Source organism: Chrysochloris asiatica, unplaced genomic scaffold, assembly GCF_000296735.1.
Source record: "Chrysochloris asiatica unplaced genomic scaffold, ChrAsi1.0 scaffold00071, whole genome shotgun sequence".
In the NCBI taxonomy this organism is placed as follows: Eukaryota; Metazoa; Chordata; class Mammalia; order Afrosoricida; family Chrysochloridae; genus Chrysochloris; species Chrysochloris asiatica.
The window spans coordinates 11,688,765-11,709,445 of record NW_006408589.1 but is presented as its reverse complement, the minus strand read 5'-3'; the positions used below and the strand labels follow the sequence as shown (position 1 = coordinate 11,709,445).

At 43.9% G+C, this 20,681-nt stretch overlaps 1 protein-coding gene across 1 annotated transcript in view; it reads right to left on the bottom strand.

Moving 5' to 3' along the window:
* SLIT3 (slit homolog 3 (Drosophila)) overlaps positions 1 to 20,681 on the bottom strand; it is a 939,392-nt gene that overhangs the window by 181,052 nt on the left and 737,659 nt on the right. Inside the window, exons 7-8 of the mRNA XM_006864834.1 lie at positions 16,573 to 16,644; positions 7,402 to 7,565 (exon numbers count right to left, since the gene is read on the bottom strand). Of these exons, the coding sequence (XP_006864896.1) occupies positions 7,402 to 7,565; positions 16,573 to 16,644 (236 nt within the window). The remainder of the gene's footprint in view (positions 1 to 7,401; positions 7,566 to 16,572; positions 16,645 to 20,681) is intronic.

The following is a 20,681-nucleotide window of genomic DNA, read 5'->3' as shown; positions in this document are numbered from 1 at the left end:
AGCACTTAAAAACAACAACTATAATAAACCAGACTCTGGTTGCAGCCTCAAATCTCTCTGGGACCTAGCTGGGACTCTCACAGGATGGTTTACACATGAATGAAATTTTATAAATCATATCGCAAAAAAAAAAAAAAAAAAAAAAAAGCCTTTAGAAAAGATGCCTGAACCAGGTCACTAACAACACCTTTAATTACGCAGAGAGAAGCAAAGTAATTATAGCCTTCTCAGTACCCCTTGCTGTTGGTGCCTCAGCCAGACATTCACGCTTGGTGACAACGACATTGTCCTCTTGTTTAAACAAAACATTTCAGGTTTAAAATGGGTCCTTTTTCCTAGGAAACATTCCTTCCTAATCAATGCCTCATGAACTAGGCCCATTTCCCTACGGGCCTCTGTCTGCTGTTGAAGTCCCCTGTCTGTCTCTGGAGAGACAGACTAGAATGCTTACGCTACAAGGGCAGCCACCTTGTCTGTCTTATCTACTGTTTCATCTCCAGTGACTAAAACATGGCCTGGCACAAAACACAGACTCTTTAAACATACGTTGGGTGAGTGAGAGGATGAATGAATGAAACTGTCAGATGTGACACCTGAGTCTCATCAAGCTCTAGAGGCCCTCCTGGAAGGGCGCTGAGGGCTAGACCCAGAGCCCTACGTGCCCTGAGCCCTTGTATATAGGATAGGCTACAGGATGGTGGGATAGAAGGGTTGTCACTGAGTCAGTTCCAATCCCATGTGTGTCAGAGTAGAACTCCGCTCCACAGGATTTTCTATGGCTGAATTTTCAGAAGTCAATCACCAACCCTATCTTCTAGAATACCTCTGGGTGGTACTTGACTTGCCAACCTTTCAACTGGCAACTGAATGTGTTAACTGTTGGCAGCACTCAGGAACAGAGTGTGATCAGGACAAGCATCTCATTCCTGAAGCTCACTTCTTTCTCCACAGTGCTGCTGAAGGTCTCTCTGGCAGTGTGATCCTGCCTACACAGGTCAGGATGCTTTAGCCCCTCTACTGAGCTCTCTCAGAAAGCCCATCCCTCCCAGTCTTTTCCTGTCCGTGTGGGGGTTGGAAGGGAGCATGAGGTAGTAGTTTTCTGAGGAGGACAAAATAGAGAAGTAACCTACCTTTCTACAAAGCAAATGATCTGACTATATGTTAGGAAGCAAAGAGATTCGGGGATGGAGCTTTTAGGTCAGAGTATCTTTGATGAAAAGCAGCCATCTGAAAACACACCTGCCTGTATCCTTATATATACCAGGCTCTCATGGGGTCTCATGAATCCACAATGTTCTTGAGTCTGTCTGTGGAGTCCAACCTCTTCCTCTTCCATGCAAATAAAGTGGCCTTCAATGAGAGAAAAATGATGGGATGGCATGGAGCACCCCTGCAATTAACTTGCTCAAATGTTCTATTACCCACTTAGGAGTGCATGTTGACTTGCTCTTCTTACTCCATTTTTACTCAAGTACCCATGCTATCTGCTCTTGCAACTTTCATAGGGGTACTAAACTGCTGCTCCATTTAAGTGGAAGGATGTGCTCATCCAGAAGAGGGAAATGGGATGTGGGCCAAGTTCCTGTCTCCTTCTGGGGGCCCATCACCCCTTTTCTTAAACACTGCCACCGCTTCAGCTCTGGAATCTCAATTTGGAATCAAAGTTGCCAAATAAGGAGATAAGTGAGGTGCCCAGCATTCTGATTTCATCTAAGACTCCCTGAATAGATGATGCGGTCTTTTGTAGTGAGGGCAGAGCTCCGGGCATGAAAGCAGCTGGGCTTTTCTTGCTCCCTCATTGATCATTAAGGGGTTCTTCCTACTTGGGGGGCATTCAGCGATCAGGAATGCTTAGCCAGCTTGACTTCTAGGGCACATCCCTGTGATCAATAGCATGGGTACATTGCTTGTTGCTAACCTGTCTCTGCTACTTGGACAAGCTCCGCTCTAGTTCTGAGAGAGAAGAGAAGATGGAGCAATGACCAGGAGTGCTGGCTCCTGCCCCAGATATCATCCATCTTTGTTTCCCACCAGGTGAGCCAAATGGGATGATTGTAATGGATGGAGTGGAAGTGAAAAGCCCTTACTTGTTTGCCTAGATGAGTTGGGGACACAGACAGAAGGCCAGGGAAAGGAAAGGACTTGCCCAAGGACACAGTGTTGGCCTGAGGAAGAATTCTCATCTTCATAATAGCAGCTAACACACTGAGTGTTGTTTATGCGCCAGGCACCACAGTAAGTGCACTGTATATATGATCTCATTTGATTCTCTTAAAATCCATGATCTGAAATCTATATTTATTATTCTCATTATACTGCTGGAAAAAAACTGAAGAATAGAGATTTTAAGGCAGCTGCCTACAATCATGTTGTTGTTAAGTGCTGCAGAGTTGGGAGGAGTTCAACTCATAGCGACCTTGTATACAGTTTCCAAGGAGTGGCTGGTGGACCTTGCAGTCCAGCGCATTAACCCACAGCACCACACCAGGACTCCCAAGATCATAGAGTTAGTGAAAAAAAAACAAACAATCTTTTAACATCTAATCCAGGGCTTTTCTCAACATCTTGGCTGCCATAAAGATGCCCCCAAATGTCTCTCCTTGTTGTACAACTGAAAAGCACCAGTCTGGAAATCTCAGGAGGTAGGAAAAGCAGGCTCAGGGGTTGAGGCATGGGCTATGGAAACTGCACTGGGACACTGTTAGAGCTGCATTTATTTCTTTTTGTCTTTCAAAAGAAAACCTCAACCACTAAAGTGCACAGAGTCGAAAACTCCAATGGCCTCATGAGCATAAAAATAAATTAATTCCAGTATTCAAATTAAGCATCCCTGTTGGCCTCTGGCCTTTCAAAAGCCAACAACAGACTGCAATGACAATGGGACTTGAACAATTATGATGAGAATATAAATGAACATGATTTAAATACCAGAGGCATGATCATTTTGGGAATGGCTAAATAAACCTAATAATCTCATTCCTGCAATGTCCAATTATGGTATTTTAATTAAAACCTCCTAAGGAGATGGGCTGCTAGTCATGGCTTACCTTAATTATCTTCATACTTAGTAACTAGTCCCAAATTAAAAAAAAAGGAAGATGTAGTATGGGGAAAGTTTCTGGTTTCCAGGGAGATAAACCTATTTCATTTTAATAATAAATGAGGAAGTGTTTATTGAGAGGCCATCAGGCCCAGCACTGTTCTAGTAACTGGGGCACCTGAAAAAAAAAAATCAGATGTAGGTACTTATCACTAAGAAGACAAGATTCATCTTTATGGAAACACATCTCCCCTTCACAAAGCAGACAGACGTGAAATGGATGAACAACTATTGGAGGTTAGTAGATGTTCAAAAGGTCAAATATTTAACCAACAACCCTTAAATTGCAAATTGTGGCCTAAAGAAACTCTTTCCCATTAAGGGTCCAGGAAAGTAACACATGGAGGAGAAATACAGGCCTTTCCACCCAGAAACAAGTCCTTTAGGGTGAGGGTAAAAAGAAGAAAAAAAAAATCTTGCAATATCTATAACGTGGTGAGTAACTGGTTAAGGTGGAAATTTTTCCTGTCTGTTCTCATCACCAACTCTCATAAAGTTCACATCTATCCCAGGCAGCAAGACCCAGAACCGTGTGCCACAGACTTTTCTATACTTAGGACCCTTTGCTTTCTTCTTGAAACAACAAAAGTTTACAAAGCTATTCTTTTAGCATGAACAATAAGAAGGCAAAAGGTCAAGTTGTATAAGAGAGAAAAACATGTTAATAGAAAATACAGACTTTTTTTTCTCTTAACCCTTGTGAAAAAGTCTCAATTGTTTCCCTAGAGGAAGAAAACAATGCCTTCAACTGGAAGAATACAATTGACAGAGGAGATGGATTTTGCCTTAAGTGTGCTGCTAGCAAATTTCTGGGTTAGCTGGACAGATAAGGTATCCATATCCAGGGTTTTTGGGGAAAAGAGAATGGGCTCCAGACAGCTGGATTTAATTCAAAGGAGATATCAGGGACTTGGGCAAGCAGGGCCCTCACAGGCTAAGCGAGATAAAGCTCTTTGCCCTCTCTGTAGTCATGTGTTTGAAGAATTTCTCAATACATTAAGGGCCCAGTGAGGTTTTCTTAGATGCCTTGACAAGGCTGGTGATGAAGCTACACACATGGCTGTTGATGAAGTTAAACACAGGGATGGCTTAACTGGGGCTCGATCCTTCGCTTCTCTGAAGCAGATGACCTCTATTTTTCAGAAGTTCCTCCTTTCTCGACTGAAGTCTCCTTTCTGTGAGGTGTTTAGGGGAATAGCTTGAATGAGGCACTTTCGTAGTTTTTTTCAGCTTCAATCACCCACAAAAACAAAGAGAAAAAAAAAAATCTAACCAGTTATCATTAAGTTGACTCTGACTTGCTGTGACCCCATGTGTATAGAATAGAAGTGCATTCCACAGAGTTTTCCAGACTGTTCCCATTCAAAAGCAGATCACCAAGCCTGTCTTCCAAAATGCCTCTGGGTGGGTTCAAACTGCCAACATTTCTGTCAGTACTTGAGTGATTTCCCAATTGTGTCTCCCAGGGACTCCAAAACAACCACAATCAGGTCCCTTCCAAGCAGCCTCCTGGGTTTATTTAGGTGCTTTGCTTGATTCTTGGCAATGGGATGGGGCCTATATGCCTGGAGGTGTGAGTGGGATGATCGAGATGGAAAAAGAGGAGGCTTTTTTTGACTTCCTTTTCTCAGGGAATCAGAGATTGACCACTGTGTAACACCCTCTTACACAACCTCATATAGTCCCCTTAAACATGACTAAAAAGGCAGTGCTTTTGGAGGGTGGGTTCCTCCAGCAGCCCACCAGTGGAGCTGGTGTTCTATTCATTATGGGCCTTCTATAATGATACTCCCTGACCATTAATTATATCTGACTTGATCTTTTCAGAAAGTAAGCCCTCAGGACATTCTAATTTTCCACCCATAGCAGCTTGATAAGGATTCTTGGTGGCACAACAGTGCAGTACTCAGCTGCTATTTGAAAGGTTGACAGTTCCAACACCCCATCCACTCCTCAGGAGAAATATGTGGCTGTCTGTTCTCGGAAAGATACAGCCTTGGAAACCCTATGGAGTAGTGTGACTGTCCTATAGGGTCTCTGTGTGTTAGACTCAACTTGATGGCTATGGGTATTTCTTAATTTTTTGACAACTTGATAATACATTTAAAGAGTCAGTTGTGCACAAAAGTCCCCATTTCTCACTCCCCTAAATTCAGACCCAGATGAGAGGGTGGAGACATGAATATGCATGCCTATTCATATCCGGGAGTCTGTGGCCTAAATTCTTATGTCCTCAAGAGACACCTGGCTTTGTATTAAGAAGTTTTGAGGACCATCCTAAGCTAAGGTTAATTGCTGTAAACAGGAGAGATAATGAAAATGCCCTATGGAACTACTAGCCCTCCTGCAAGACTGAGGCATTGCAAAGGAGGGAGATTTGGAGAAATCAGGAAGGTCAGCCCGGATTCTCATGGGTTTGGGATCCTGACTGTTGTTGGATAGGTGATGTCTTTTCACTCCTTGGATGGGAAGGCGCTTTTGTGGTGAAGTGGCATTCATGTTTGCATACGGCATTGAACTTGGCACCCACCTATAATGATGTGTTTTAACATTCTCTCTAATTAGTTTTTCTCAGTAGCTCTTGGATGATTCCTGCACTCTATAATTATTTCTTTCACTGGCACTTATGCCGATATTGTACCCTTTGCCTAATAATTACTGTAATTATTGTCACTATATTTGAATCTGGTGCCTGTGTGATAAACGGTTTTATTCCATGTGTTTGATGGCAAGTGATTTCTAAGTGGGAGTCTAGGAAGTTATCGAGGTATTGCTCAGAGGCATTTGTTAAAATGTTCCTGGATAACAAATAACTTGATGAAGTTAACCACATGACAGGAGACGTCAGCAGAGAGCTGGCTGACGCTGAATTCAAGGAATTTTCTTGCATGTTGCAAATGTAGTCTCAAAACAGAAGACGATCTTGCACTCCCGGCAGTCTGTGGGCTGCTGGTACATGCTGAGCTCCATGAAGAGGCAGCAGTGAAGAGATGGAGAGGAGGTACCGGTCCCTATAGGAGCTCCCTATGTTCTGGTCCCTCCTGCCTTCCCCCTCCAAGTCTGCTGAGGAATGCCTCAACTGAAAGTTTATCTTTTCAACTTATTATCTGCAAATTTTTTTTTCAGAGTTGTAGATATGTTCAACCATCATTCTTGGTTGCTAGTTGTGTCTGAGTGGATTCTGACTCTTGTTGACTCCAGGTGTGTCAGAGGAGAACTATATTCCATAGGGTTTTCAAGGCTGTGAATCTTTGCAAACAGATTTCCAGGCCCATGTTCTGAGGAATCTCTAGTTGGGTTTCAACTTCCAACTTTCAGTTAGTAGTCTAGTGCTTAACTGTTTGAGCTACCCCGTGACACATCACTTTCCCCACTACCTCTAATAGTCCCTCTGAATGCTTTTTTCTTAACAAATGAAGGCATTGACTCTACTTTTTGGCCACCAGACAAGAAAAGACCTGGTGGGAGCTAAGGATGCACATGAAAAATGAAATTGAGAAAGCAAGCAAAATCCAGGGAGCAGTTTCAAAGCTAGGTCCTAGGGAAGTTTCTCAGCTAACCTAGGGTAACCCAGCCAGCTCCCATCCCTAGGGATCTGAGTTGCCTTCAGTTATGTGTGTCTGTGTGGTTCTGTTTTCTGTACTATGTAGAAAAGCTGTGCTTCTATTTTCTATTACACTTCAATTACCCACAGATCAAACTTACGTGTTTGCTCAGCACGTTTTGTGGGCCCACTGAACTCTAATAATTAAGCTCCACTTATTTAGGGCTTACCAAGAGCGGTGTAGTATGCTAAATGCTTTAGATGCATTATTTCATTTAATCCTCCCACCAGTCCCTTGAGTTTTGGACTATTATTATTTCCATTTTGCAGACAAGAGGTAACTTGCCAAAGTCACATAGTTAGTAAGGGGCAGAGCTAGGCTTTACAGCCAAGTCCCCAACTCCAAGCCTGCATTATTGGGTCTCCCAATTGCTGTGAGCAATTAGATGACTGGAACTTATTTAGCAAATGCTAAAATGCTTCTATTATACGGGTTTCCACATTACATGTAACTCAACAATGTTAGGTTTCTTAGCATCAGTGGATGGTGGGGCTTAACAGGAAGTGATTCATGAGTTTCATAGGCATTTCCTTTATCAGATGACATGAGTTTCTTTCGTCTAACCCCCTGAATCACTCCGGAGTTCTTTAAATGACTCTAGAGTATGAGGTCACACTCTGGGTTGGGATTGTGCTAAAGACACACATGGGGTGATCATAGCACAGGCTGGGACAGAAAGGTGAGAGGCAGCCTCACCTGGGCATACATACTCCTTCTTCTGCACATCTGCCACATTGAAACCCCTCAGGTGCACAGGAGCCATGCAGAGCGTGAACTGGCCAATTGTCCGCCGTTGTCGTAGCCAATCAGAGAGCCAGGCCAGGTGGCAGTCACAGTACAGGTGATTGGAGTGGAGGCGCCTGAGAGAGAGCAGAGAGAGACTAGAATGAGGAGTCTGGAATTGGCCATACAGAGTGGGCCGAACCTCTATGTCCCTTCCCCTAGTGTGGTCATCCTCATGAGCTCAGGAAAGCATCTCCCTCCTCACTGCTTACTTACTACTGTATAATCCCCAACCCTTCTATTGCCACTCTGCAAATTACAGTTATCTTCACATGCAGACCACATCCAATGGATGTCTCCAGGGTTTCTATGTGATCCACCCAAAGAAGTCTTTCAGCACATAGGAGAGGGAGAACGATGTTATTACAGTAACAATCCTGACTTGAACCAAACTCACAAAGGGGTGTCTCCTTTGCAAATGTCAGGACTTTAGCTAGCATGAGTTACGGATAGCTTGAAACATACCTCAATACCTCAGTCTGTGATGAGACCTTAAATTCTTTACTTCCCCTTGTCCATTGCCACCCTAAATACCCCTTTAATGAACTGTTGTTGTTAAGTGTTGTCAGATCGGTTCTACCTCATAGTGACCCTGTATAAGGCTTCTGAGGTTGTACATCTTTGCGGGAGCAGACAGCCTCATCTTTTTCCCACACAGCTGCTGGATTTGAACTACTAACCTTGCAGCTAGCAGCCCAACGTGTAATCCACTATGCTAACACGGCTCCTTGCCTATGATGCTAGTGGGCCAATACTACTTCTGTACAAAATCTAGGCTGAGTAGGTGACAGAGAGAAAGGCACTTTTTAGAGAATGCACCTTCTCATTCGTCTCCTATCTAAAAAAAGGTATTGTCCATACCAGACTCTTGTAATATGCATCCACTCCTCACTTATCAACATAGTTAGTATCTAAACACCAGGTCATAAACCGTAAATCAACGTTATGGGAAAATGGAGAATGAACATATCATTAGATAATTACCATACTATATCATTACACAACTGTCAAATTTCATCACTGCATAACTGCCCAATTACATCATTGCATAACTGCCAAATCACATAACAGCCAAACCGCTGAAAATCAGGGCCCAGCCAACTTGACATGTAACCTTAACCACCACAGTCAGCACCTTGCACCTAAGCATTCATTGCTGCCAAGCATACATCATTATGCACAAAATAGCTGGACAGTAGATTTTTACTACTGTCACAGAAGTGAACTGTCAGATAGCAAGATAGTAAGTAATGAGTAGGCACACAACCTATACTCCCTATAGTGTTTTCCCTCTCCAAGGTCAGTTCCACCTGGAACATTTGCTATTCTGACTGGTTCACATGCATCTCAATAGACTTCCCAAACAATTCCAGGACTCTGGTTTTCCCACTTTAGGAGTGGTGGCTCTAAGTTGATTTTTTTTTTTTTTTTTGACCCTGAATGAATAAGGTCTGACTTTCATAAAGGGATGCATGCCACACTTTGAATGGAATCCCATCTGGTTAAATGACTTAAATGTCCTTTTCCACTAAGTGGGAGGTAAACTAAGGATAAATAGGGACTTCTCAGTTATTCCACAAGGTCTCTCTATTAGATTTCTAAAAATGTTTCCAACCTTCCCATTCCCTACAACCCTAGGTCTTTAGTAGTGGCAGTAGGTGAGGTTTGGTCTTATAAAAAATATATTATAGTTGCTGTTAAGTTGCCTCTGATTCTTGATGACCCTATGTGTGTCAACTGTGACCTATAGAGTTTTTTGGAGCTGATTCAGTAGCCTTTCTTCTGAGGTGCTCCTGGTGGGCTTGAACCTTCAACCTTTTGGTTAGCAGCCAAGTGCACTAACCATTCGCACCTTCTAGGGACTCCTTAGTCATGTCGACTCATCATGTACTTAAGTTTCGGATACAAATTTCAAGCACCCAGCCCTGGACACGTTAATCAGCTAGGCGTATCTTGGGATTTTCAAGTATCAGTGTCAAGCCAGTTAATACTGATTGGCAGCCTGAACGAGTGGCTCAGGCTACCTCCATCCCTGGAATGGAGAGCACTGAAGGGCTCTTGACCGCACTCCACTTAGCATATAAGGTCAACACAGCTAAACACAGGCCAAGTGCAGCTCACTTGTGTTGCGTGCCAGCAGAGCCTGTCTGAAGCTGTGTGGATGCAAATTCGGGCCCACCAGGGACACTGGGTGTCTTGTCTGCTTCAGGTGTTCTCACTCCAGGAAGCCCCACACCCCCCTTTCATATCAGACATACTCTAGGAACCTGCATCCTATGTAAAATGTAGGGTTGTTTTGTTTTCCTTGCTGGAAAATATTTTATGATTGTGTTTTAAAATTAATTTTCATTTTGCATTTCAGAGCCAAGTTTAAGGGTGGACACATTTTCATGGACCCTTGAGAAGATCCGAGGACTGAGATGCTATACGACTCTAGCACGTGCTTTTACCTTCTCAGCTCACTTGCCCCAGCACTGCTGAGGCAAGAAGGCTTCTTTTTAGCCTGGCACTCCAGAAAGAGGTGGAGCTGGGGGAGGGCAGAGAGGAGAGAGGGGGAGGAAAGAATAAAATCTTAACATAGTAACAAGTTCTAAGAGGGAAAGCAAGACCTCTAGGCTCTATTTATTTAATAAGTATGACCACTTTGTGCCAAGAACAGAAGCGGCCTGGTGGTAGATTTTTAGCTTGGTACCAATTAACTAGGAGCTCTTGTAGCATAGTGGTTACGAGCTGGGCTTGCTAACCTCAAGGTCAGCAGTTCGAAACTACCAGTGGTTTTGTGGGAGAAAGATGAGGCTTTCTGCTCCCGTAAAGATTTACAGCCTCAGAAACCCTGTACAGGGTCAACAGCATGGCACACCACCACCACCAATTAAGTAATTACTGATAAATTGATTGCAGCTCCTGATGACCACTTGTGCCCAAGCAGAACTCCATTCTGTAAGGTTTTCAATGGCCACGTGTTTGAAAGGAGACTGCCAGGGCTTTCCTCTGAGGTATCTGTGGACAAACTCGAACCTCCAACCTTTTGGTGATCAGTCGAGTGTGTTCATTATTTCTATCACCCAGGGACTCCTTTTAGCTGGCTCCCACCACTGATATCAAGTTGGTTTCAACTCATAGCGACCCTGTATAGGGTTCTGAGGCTGTACGTCTTTACAGGAGCAGAAAGCCTCATCTTTCTCCCACAGAGTGGTTGGTGGGTTTGAACTACTGACTTTGTGGTTAGCAGTTCAGTGCTGGTTAATACATCCTAAAAAGAGTGATGAGGAGGAAGGGACTCTCTTTCCACATTATGCATTCATGGGAAATTTCAGCATGAACAAAAAGCATCCGTCTCTTGGCCCATCAGTGAAGGAGACCTGGCGATGTGGTGGTTAAAAGACTCAGCTGATAACCAAAAGGTCAGTGGTTCAAACCCACTAGCCACTCTGTAGAAGAAAGATGTGGCAGTCAGCTTCCATAAAGATTGGAAACACTATGGGGCTTGGAAAAGCAGAGGGTCATTGAAAAAGGAAGAGCCCCAACAAGATGGACTGACACAATGGCTGCAGCAATGGGTTCAGACATAACAACTGTGAGGATGGAGTAGGACTGGGCAGTGTTCCTTCTGTTGTATATAGAGTCTCTATGAGTCGGAGCCAACTCCACAGCACCTTAAAACAACAACATCCCGGTGTGATGTTGTAGGATAATCACTGGACTGCTATCCGCAAGGCTGGCAGTGCAAACTCACCAGCTATTCCTTGGAAGCCCTATTCAGGGTTGCTGTAAGTCAGAACTGACTCAACAGCACTTAACAACAGCAACAACTGTCCTACAGGGTCACAGTGGTTTTGGCTTTGGTTTGGCCCATCAGTAAGCTGCCCCAGAGGAAGAGAATTCCAGGGCCAAATAGCTTAACAAGTATAAAGGTTGCCTAGGGAAACTGCTGCCATCACTTGACCTTGGTGACAGGATGGAGCACAGGGCAGACTGTAGAGGTACATTGATGCTGGGGTACAGACGTTCTTTTGAGTATCAGAATTGGAGCCTTTTAATGAGTTTGGATTTTATTCGGAAAGGCAGTTAGTTGTCCTCTTTGACAGCAAGGCCACAGGGATTCGGTATAAGACACCGAGGTGGACCGATGAAACAGATCAATGCGAACAAATTCCCGTCAGTTCCAATCAAGGGTAAGAGATCAACAGGGCAACAAAAATGGGCTTTAGGTAAGTCAGATCTTTACTGAGCTGATTAATTCTGGGATAATCAAAATGTCAGAGGCTTCCGTTTTGGAAGATTCTATTAGGTTGGTTCTCAATCTCTGCAGCTAGTTCTAAGATCACTCTCTTCTTATCCCTGATAAGGATGCTTCCTATCCCTTTGTTTGTCTTTGTAGGAGCTCCTCCCCTCCCAAAAGCATCCACAGAAAAGAAATGACCAACATTGACTTGGAGTCCTGGTGCAGCACTGTAGGATAAGCACTTGATTGAAAGGTTGGTTTGAACCGCAAGGTCAGCGGTTCAAATTCACCAGCCGCTCCTTGGAAATCCTATACAGGGTTGCTAAGAGTTGGAGCTGCCTCGATGGCACTCAACAACAACAACATCATTGACTTGGAAGGCACATGAAAAAGCTTTTGTCAAAGGTTCAGGGCGATGGAACCCCCAGGGTGGAAATTTACTATTAAGAAATGCCAGAAGAGCCAGGCTGGGGGACTTTTCCAATCCACCTTTCATATTATGTTTGGGAGATCACGTTGGGAGATCACATCACCCCAAAAACTAATAATAAAAATAATCCTGATGATTATGGTATGTGAATGTGGGCACTTCAGTTGAGTGAGAAGGGAAATGGTTTTAATTACTTTAAATCACATTGATGAGCTGTGATGGCAATGATATGGGGAAAGGGTCTATACTGCACCTTGGGCTGTGTGGAAACTCTAATGTCCCCTTCCTTTGCTCCCCTAGCACCCACTCTCCTGCTATTGTTCCTCCTGGATGGTGGTCTAGCTCAGTCTCTGAAGTCAAATTGTTCAGGTCAGACACTGGCTCTGGATGATGTGATGCTTAACACGCTCAGCTACCAATCAAAACACTGGTAATTTGAGTCCGGCCAAAGGTACCTCAGAAGAAAGGCCAGTGGATCTGCTTCTAAAAAATCCTGCCTCTGAAAACCTGATGAAGCACAGTTCCACTCTGACACACACGGGCTTGCCAGGAGTTGGAATCAACTTGATGGCAACTGGTTAGGTTTGATTTAATCAATGACTTTGATCTTTCCGAATTTGACTGTGGGAAGTTATTTAATTCTGGGCCTTGGTATTATCACTTACAAAATGGGAATATTCAAGATATTCAAGGTGCCCCCGTCCTAAGGCTGTTGTGAGGATTGAAATGGCTCACAGGAAGTACTGAGCACAGGTTTGGCACATAATGAACCACTGCACAAATGCTTACTATGACCATGACTAAGAGGAGAGTATGCATCTAGCTCCAGACTCCAGTTTCTCCCCTACCTGTAATCCTGCCTATAGAAGGCTCTAATAATTTTTTTTGGTTATTTTTACTGCCCCCTCCTAAATTTTATGTATTTTGTTATTGTTGCTGATAAGAATCTACACAAAACACAACCATGTACAACTTAGTGACACTGAATACATTCCTCAATTCTTCAAGTTGTGCAAATCATTCTTGCTCTCCTTGTCTGAGGTTGTTTCTCCCTCATTAGCATAAACTCACTGCCCACTACGGTTGCTATCTAATCTTTTGAGTCACCGGGCCATCACTCTTATTGAGACATCAAAGCATTAAGATGACCAGTTGGTTCCTGCGTGTTGTTCTGCAATCTTTTGCTGATGGAAACACCATACTCCATGTTGATGAAACCACCTTTACAGAACATAAGGTGAATGAATACAAATGCCAATTTATAAAAGGTGCCTTTTAGCCACAGACACTAAATTAAATTTCCAGCAAATCCTTTTAGAGAGGGTCAGTGTTCATTTTCTATAAAATGTGGCTTTCTGAATTCAATATAAAAGCTTTCCTTTAGAAATCCCATTTATGACTTCCTTCCCCTCTCCTCTTCTCCCCTTCTCCACCACCACCAGCTTCCCCCTCCCCCCCCCCTGCTTTAATTACAGTGAAGGGGGATTAGTCAGCTCCAGTCTCCAGGGAGTTCTATACAGAGCCATCTCGGAAATTAAACTAAAGAGAAAATGGCAGCAGGCAGGGAGCAAAGAGAACATATGAGATTGATTGATTGATTTGAGCTCTTCAGATGAGTGTTCAGGACCATAGTGAAGAATGGTAACAGAATCAGGAGAGCAAAATCTTTCTGCCTTCTTCCCCCTCTTTGATACACTCCAAAAAACGCACCCAAGACCCAAGCCTTGCCCCCTCCCTCACGTACATGGAACCAGCCCCAGTTTCTGCTATTCCTGCTCCTAAACAGAAAATAACAAAAGTGAGAAGTACATTTTTTGGGCATGTTGTTGGAAGGGAACAGTCCCTGGAGAAGGACATCATGCTTGGTAAAGTAGAGGGTCAATAAAGTAATGATTGTGAAGATGACACAGATTGGGTATTATTTTGTTCTGTTGTACATGGAGTGACTATGAGTTAGCGATGATGACTTAATGGTACCTAACAACAACATACATCTGCTGATCTAAAGGTTGGAGGTTCACGTTCACCCAGATGAACTTTAAAAGAAAGTCCTAGTGAACAACTTCTGAAAAGTCAGTTGTTGAAAACACTATGGAACACAGTTCTACTCTGACAAACATGAGGACGCCATGAGTCAGAACTGACTCAGTAGAAACTGTGTTCTGTTCTTTTCTTTACTAAATCATGGTGGAGAGGCCCCCCAAGAGTTGGACTGTTGATTTCTGCCCTGAGTCAATTTTCTTGGGTTCAGCCCACCTGCCTAACTGCCTAAGGTGATGGAGTCCTAGCACCATGAAACCCACTTTCAGCATCTTTCCCAGGAGCCCTGGGCCACACTCCCCTCTAGCTGATCTGTGGTCTTTGAAGATCAAATGTGTTTACTTCAAAGTCTCATTACTCTACCATCCCAGGTTAAGGGGGAAGGCAAATGGCAGATTTTCTTGGCAGAATTATGAATATGAACATGAAGGACCAAAGGAAAATGTTGGGAAACAAAGCTGGAAGTTGGGCTAGGATTGTTACAAATCTTTATACTAGTGATTATTTATTGAATGTATCCCAGGTGCTTTACATGTTCGTGCACTTCCTACTCAACACAACTTTGAGGTAAGCATGAAATCACTGGATACATAACTTGCATGTTTCAATTGCCAATCAGTGGTACGGCTCACACTGAAACTCAGTTCTGCTTGACTCCAAACTCTGCGTCTTTCTGAGGGTGCATGAGAGTGTTTTCTCATAAACTGCTTCACTGGGCTTTCCTTCATTCTCAACTGGAAATCAAAAGAGTCCATGGGTGGAGGAAACAAGTAAGCACTGAGCTACTAAATGAAAGGTTGGTGGTTCAAATCCACCCAGAAGTGCCTCGGAAGAAAGGCCTGGTGATCAGAAAAACCAGTCACTAAAAACCTCATGGAGTACAGTTCTGTTCTAACACACATGGGTACCATGAGTCACAGCCAACATGAGGGGAACTGGTTTGGTGAACTGTGACTCAATGCCAGGGCTCTGAACTGCATGAACATCCGAACCACCTGGAGTGCCAATGAAAACACACTGTGGACAAGACCCCTTGAGGTTCTGATACAATGGGTCAGGGGTGGGGCCTGAACATTTGCTATAGTTTCAGGCACCATTTCGGTAATCACTACTCTAAGGATTCAAATATTGGATTTCATATTTGTTGGGGGCCATTAATAAGCTGGTTGCTTGACATATTCCATGCAGATTTCTGGATTGTTTTGTTGTTAAGTGTCACTGAATTGATTCTGACTCATAGAGACCCAGTATAAGATTTCCAAGGAGCAACTGGACTGCTAACTGCAAGGTCGAACCACTGACCTTGCAGTTAGCAGTCCAGTGCTTATCCTTCAGCACCACACTACGACTCCATATTTCTGGATGATGTGGTAAAAAGAAATATAATAGTCTCATTTCTTGTGTACTCCTTACCAGGTATTTTGTCTATTTAATCTCCTCTGATCCTCACCAACTTTCACAGGAGGAACAGAGGTCATTAGGAATTAAGTTGGCTGGGGTCGCAGACATACTAAAGGTGCTCAGCAGGGACTCACCACTTGGGGCCCTTTGTCTTGACTGAAAGCTCTTGAGAACTGAGTCTCCCTACAACTGTGTGAAAATGCCACCAAGAGTCCACCCACAGAAGAAATGCTGCAAGTGGGAGCCACTTTGTAAAAGCCCTCAAAGTCCATTTACAGAGAAACTCAAAATGGGTCACAGGCTGAGGATGGAGGGTAATGCCCCAGGTAATAAGGCATGAGAAGTGCTCTAGGTATTGAGAACTCTGGGAGAAATGCTTCCAGAATACACATCCTGTAAAGCCTGGCCCCATCTGATTCACTCATGGAAAAAAAAAAGAGCCAAGTTGTTGCATCCTAATGTTAGAATACCATCCAGAGAGCTGGGGGTGGGGTGGGGTGGTGACGTGGTATGGTCTGTGTGTATGTTGACTGGGACTAGACAGGATGGAGAGAAGGAGAGACTAAGACATCCCCTCTTCTGCCATTCCCAGAGAGGAAAACAATGTTAATATTGACCTACCAACAACATGAAATTGCTAAGTCAATGGTGATTCATAAGTCATAGCTATATTCTGTGATCATGTAAAAAATACATTTTTCCATCTAGATGGAGAATGCCTGAAACAGTATATGAGGAATTTCCTCAGTGCCAAGGTGAAGAGCGGTGATGGTCTAACACATGCATAAAGGCGGTAAGAATCATGGATGGACCACGAGACCTTCCCCATCCCTCCTTGCTCACCAACACACCCTTTAGCTAACAGCAGAAGGAGGAGGCATTTGAATGTAGAATCAATTCCTAGCATGGTAGGTTTGATGAACAGCTTAGAGAGCTGCACATTGGGCTGGGGAGATGGGAGGAGGAAGATACAAGGGCTTTTACTTACAGGGTTCGAATCTTCGGCATGTGGTTGAAGCTGGTGACCAGGATGCGGCTGATGTTGTTGTTGTTGAGGGTACTGCAGAGAGAGATAGACGGGAGTAAAGGTCACCAGAGGAGCAGTGTGGTGGAGCAGGGGGACTCCATATCACTTGTAGAAGACAATGGGGGAGACAATTGTTATTGTTGCTATCAAATGCTGTTGCGTCCCAGCTGACCCATAGCAACCCTGTATAAATCTTTGCGGGATCAGAAAGCCTCATTTTGGTTCTGTGGAGTGGATGATGGGCTCAAACTACTTCCTTGTGGTTGGCACTCCAGTGCTCATCCTACAGAGTCATTGCACTCCCCGTTACGACTGCTTTGTTCTTAAGTCCTGTCAAGTTGGTTCTGACTCACAGTGACCCTACATAGCAGGGTCTTTTCTCTGCCAAAATTTCTAATAGCATTCGCAGGCCATACAAAATTATCAGTTTAAAAATTAGCCTGCTATATTTGGTCAAACATTTAATTAACTCACTCCTAATGTGATGGCTGGAATTGCAGTTGCCTTGGCAGGGCCAGACAAATTATTTCAAGGGTCTTATGTGGCCTGTGAGAAGCTCTGGTAGTGTAGTGGTTGTGAGCCGGGCTGCTAATCTTAAAGTCAGCCGTTCAAATATACCAGAGGGGCTGTGAATGAAAGATGAGGCTTTCTGGTCCCTTATACTTGGAGTCCTGGTATGGTGCTGTGGGTTCATGCACCAGACTGCAAAGCCGTTTGAAGTGCAAGATCACTGGTTCAAGCTTACCAGCTTCTCTTCAGAACATTACACTGGGTCGGGACTGACACGATGGTACTTACCATGTGGCCCGTGGGAATGAACGTTCCCCACCCCTGCTGTATAGGGTTTGAGAAGCAGCTAGTGGGTGTGAACTGACACCCTTGTGATTAGTAGTCCAGTGCTGATCCTACAGTGCCACACCAGGAGGCCAATAGGACTTGCTTAGAAGGGTCGTAAATCAACAACCAAGGGCCAATCAATGGGGCAGCTAGAGACAGGTGGGTCTGGCTGTCCTCTCAGTCCCTCCTTATCCATCCAGAGTCAAAATACCACTTTCCGAAATCCCCCAGTGTGCTGGTACCTCACTCTATGATCTCCAGCCCACACACCTGCAGTGCCAGTTAGGGATGTCCTCATTTTGGAGAGGAAACAGATGTGTACCATTTTGCATATTAGCCCACACTCGACAAGGTGATAATAGTGGTTAGCTGCTGTTGAGTGCCTAACTGTTTGCACCACTAATTTCCAGCTATTATAGATGAGTGGTGCAAGCAGTTTGCAATCAACTCCTAACCCAAAGGCTGGCGGTTTGAGCCTGTCTAGTGGCACCACAAAAGGAAGACTTAGCGATCTGCTTCCATAAAGGTGACAGCCAAGAAAACCCTATGGAGTAGTTCTACTCTGTCTACTTTGTCATGAATTCTGAGTTGATGGCAATGGTTTGGGTGTACCATTAAAGATGAGGATGCTGAGACACACAGAGAGAAAATAACTGTGGTCAGCTCTGGAATTTGAAGCCAGCACCAACTCTTTTATCTCCCTCTTCCCCATATTTCTTGTGCATCTATTGGGTGTCCTGGCATGACACTGCAGGATGAATACTAGACCACAAGGTCGGTGGTTCAAACCTCATCAGCCGCTCCTTGGAAGCCTTATACAGGGTTGCTATGGGTTGGAATCAACTAAAAAGGCACTTAACAACAACAACATTATGTGTCATCTATGATTTTAGGCATTTAGTATGACAGAGAAAAATGAACAGACCAAACTTAGGTTGCTTGGCTCTGCCTGTTGGGTAATTTTACTAATGTGCATAAGCAGACACCTGGCATTTTATGAAGTTGAACCTACTTATAGCTGTTTCACTTTGGGTGGAGTTATCCATCCTATCCTCCTTGACCCTGGGTGCCTTCAGAATATCTCCTTAAACACAGCACAAGAACCTGTCACTGTCATTAGACTAGGCTCTCCTGCCTTTGCAGGGAGTTTCTTGGGGAAAAAGACTATGCCTCTACTCCTCTGTATCAGATCAGGAATGCCTGGAGGGCAGAAATGGTGCCTTCATTTCCTTTTCTATCCACCCCAGAGTTTCACATGCCAACTTGGGAAAATCTAATTTAGGCTGTTCAATGACCATAGGTTAGCAATCTGAGCATCCTCCTCATCCCTCAAAGGCAAAGATAGGAAACCTTTGTGGATAAAGGGCTTGCTTCATACCACACCCAGCAACTCATCAGCAGGTGCAGTTCACAGTCCAGCCCTAATTTAGCTGACTACGAGAACACAGGGCAGTTACATACAGGGCTTGGGCAGTAACGATATCCGGCAGGGAGATGACTTATTAATGTCTTTCTACACTGATATTTAAATGTGAGCCATAATGAGAGCTATAAAACATTTACGATAATAGCAATTATCCCAGAACCAAGATGACTAAACACAGTATTCAGACTTTCATGATTTGCTGCTCAGAGATGGCCGGCACAGGGATGTCAGAGGGCTGCTAACCTCTTGGATGCTGCCCTCCATGGCAGCTATGGTTTTTGCTTCCCTGATAAACACACATTGATTTGATTTGTAGCCCAGACAGCTCTTGCCTGCTCAGGGAGCACTGTGGTTTGTTTGTTCCTTGTGCCCCAGTCTGGGTAGTTGGCATTCAATGGAGGCCTCATTCTCAGAACCCCAATACTGTAGAACAGTGTCAGTGAGCGCATGAACCTCGAAGGCAGAGAACCCTGGTTTTTCCACTTCTGGCCTCAGCAACCATGAGTAAGTTTTTCAAAAAAAGCTCATAAGTTTCCTCTTGGAGAGATTAATAGTACCAAGCTCATAGAGTATCAGTGGTGATTATATGAGATGATACTAGTAATTGTTAGCATTAACCAAGAGCCAGTTGTAGGTGAGAGTCCTGGGTGGTGCAAATCGTTACAAGTGCTCAGCTGCTAAGTGAAAGGTAGGAAGTTTGAGTCCACCCAGAGGCACCTAGGAAGAAATGCATGGTGATCTTGATGTTTTTAAGTGTCATCTAGTTGGTTCTGGCTCATAGAAACCCTGGTGGGTTTCAACAGTCAACTTGAGATTCTCAGTCCACTGCTAATCCTACAGTGTCACACCAGGAGGAATCCTGATGATCTACTTCTGGAAAATCAGTCACTGAAAACCCTATGGATCCTCAGACACACCCAGGGCTCCCATAATTAGAATCAACTTGATGGCAACTGGTTTAATTGTATGCCAGACTGGCATTGAGCTAAGTTCTATTTGGGCCATCTCATTTAATTCCTCCAGCCACTCTATGAGTCGAGACGTTTTGATATTATCTCCATTTCAAGGTGGTAGGCCAGAATTTGAATTCAAGTGAACCTGACTCTAGGGAGGATACCTGTATTAGTTTCTTATTGCTACAAATTACCATCTATTTCATGGCTTAGAACAGTATATATTATGTGTCTTTATGTCTGAAAATGGAGTCCTGGTGGCACAATGGTTGTTAGGTTGACTGGCTGCTAACCAAAAACCTGGTGGTTCAAACTCCCCCAGTGGATCTGATGGAGTAAAACTTGGTGATCTGTTCTCATATAGATTCAAGCCTAGGAAATCCTATGGGGACAGTTCTACTCTATCTTCTTAGAGGGTTTTATTGGAATTGACTCGATGGCATACAACAAGAGCAATGGCATGGTTTGGAAGTTAGGAGTCTAAAATGATCTATGAGACTATTTCTTTTGGAGGCTTTAGAAGGCAGACGGAATCCTTTGCCTTTTGCAGCATGTAGAGGTTGTCTGTGTTCCCTGACTTGTGGCTATTTTCTCAGATCACTCCACCTCTTGCTTTCGTGTTCCTATTTCCCACTGCTTCATTCAAATCTCCTACTTCCCTCATTTAGGAACTGTGATTACATTTAGAGCTCACCTGGATAATTCAGGCTACTCTCCCCACCTCAAGATACTTAATTACACCCGCAAAATCCTTTCCCTTCTAAAGTACATTCACAGATTCTGAGGACATAGTTTGTGGACATTTGGGGGGGACAATTCTGTCTACACAATACCCTTGAAAAAAAAAAAAAAAA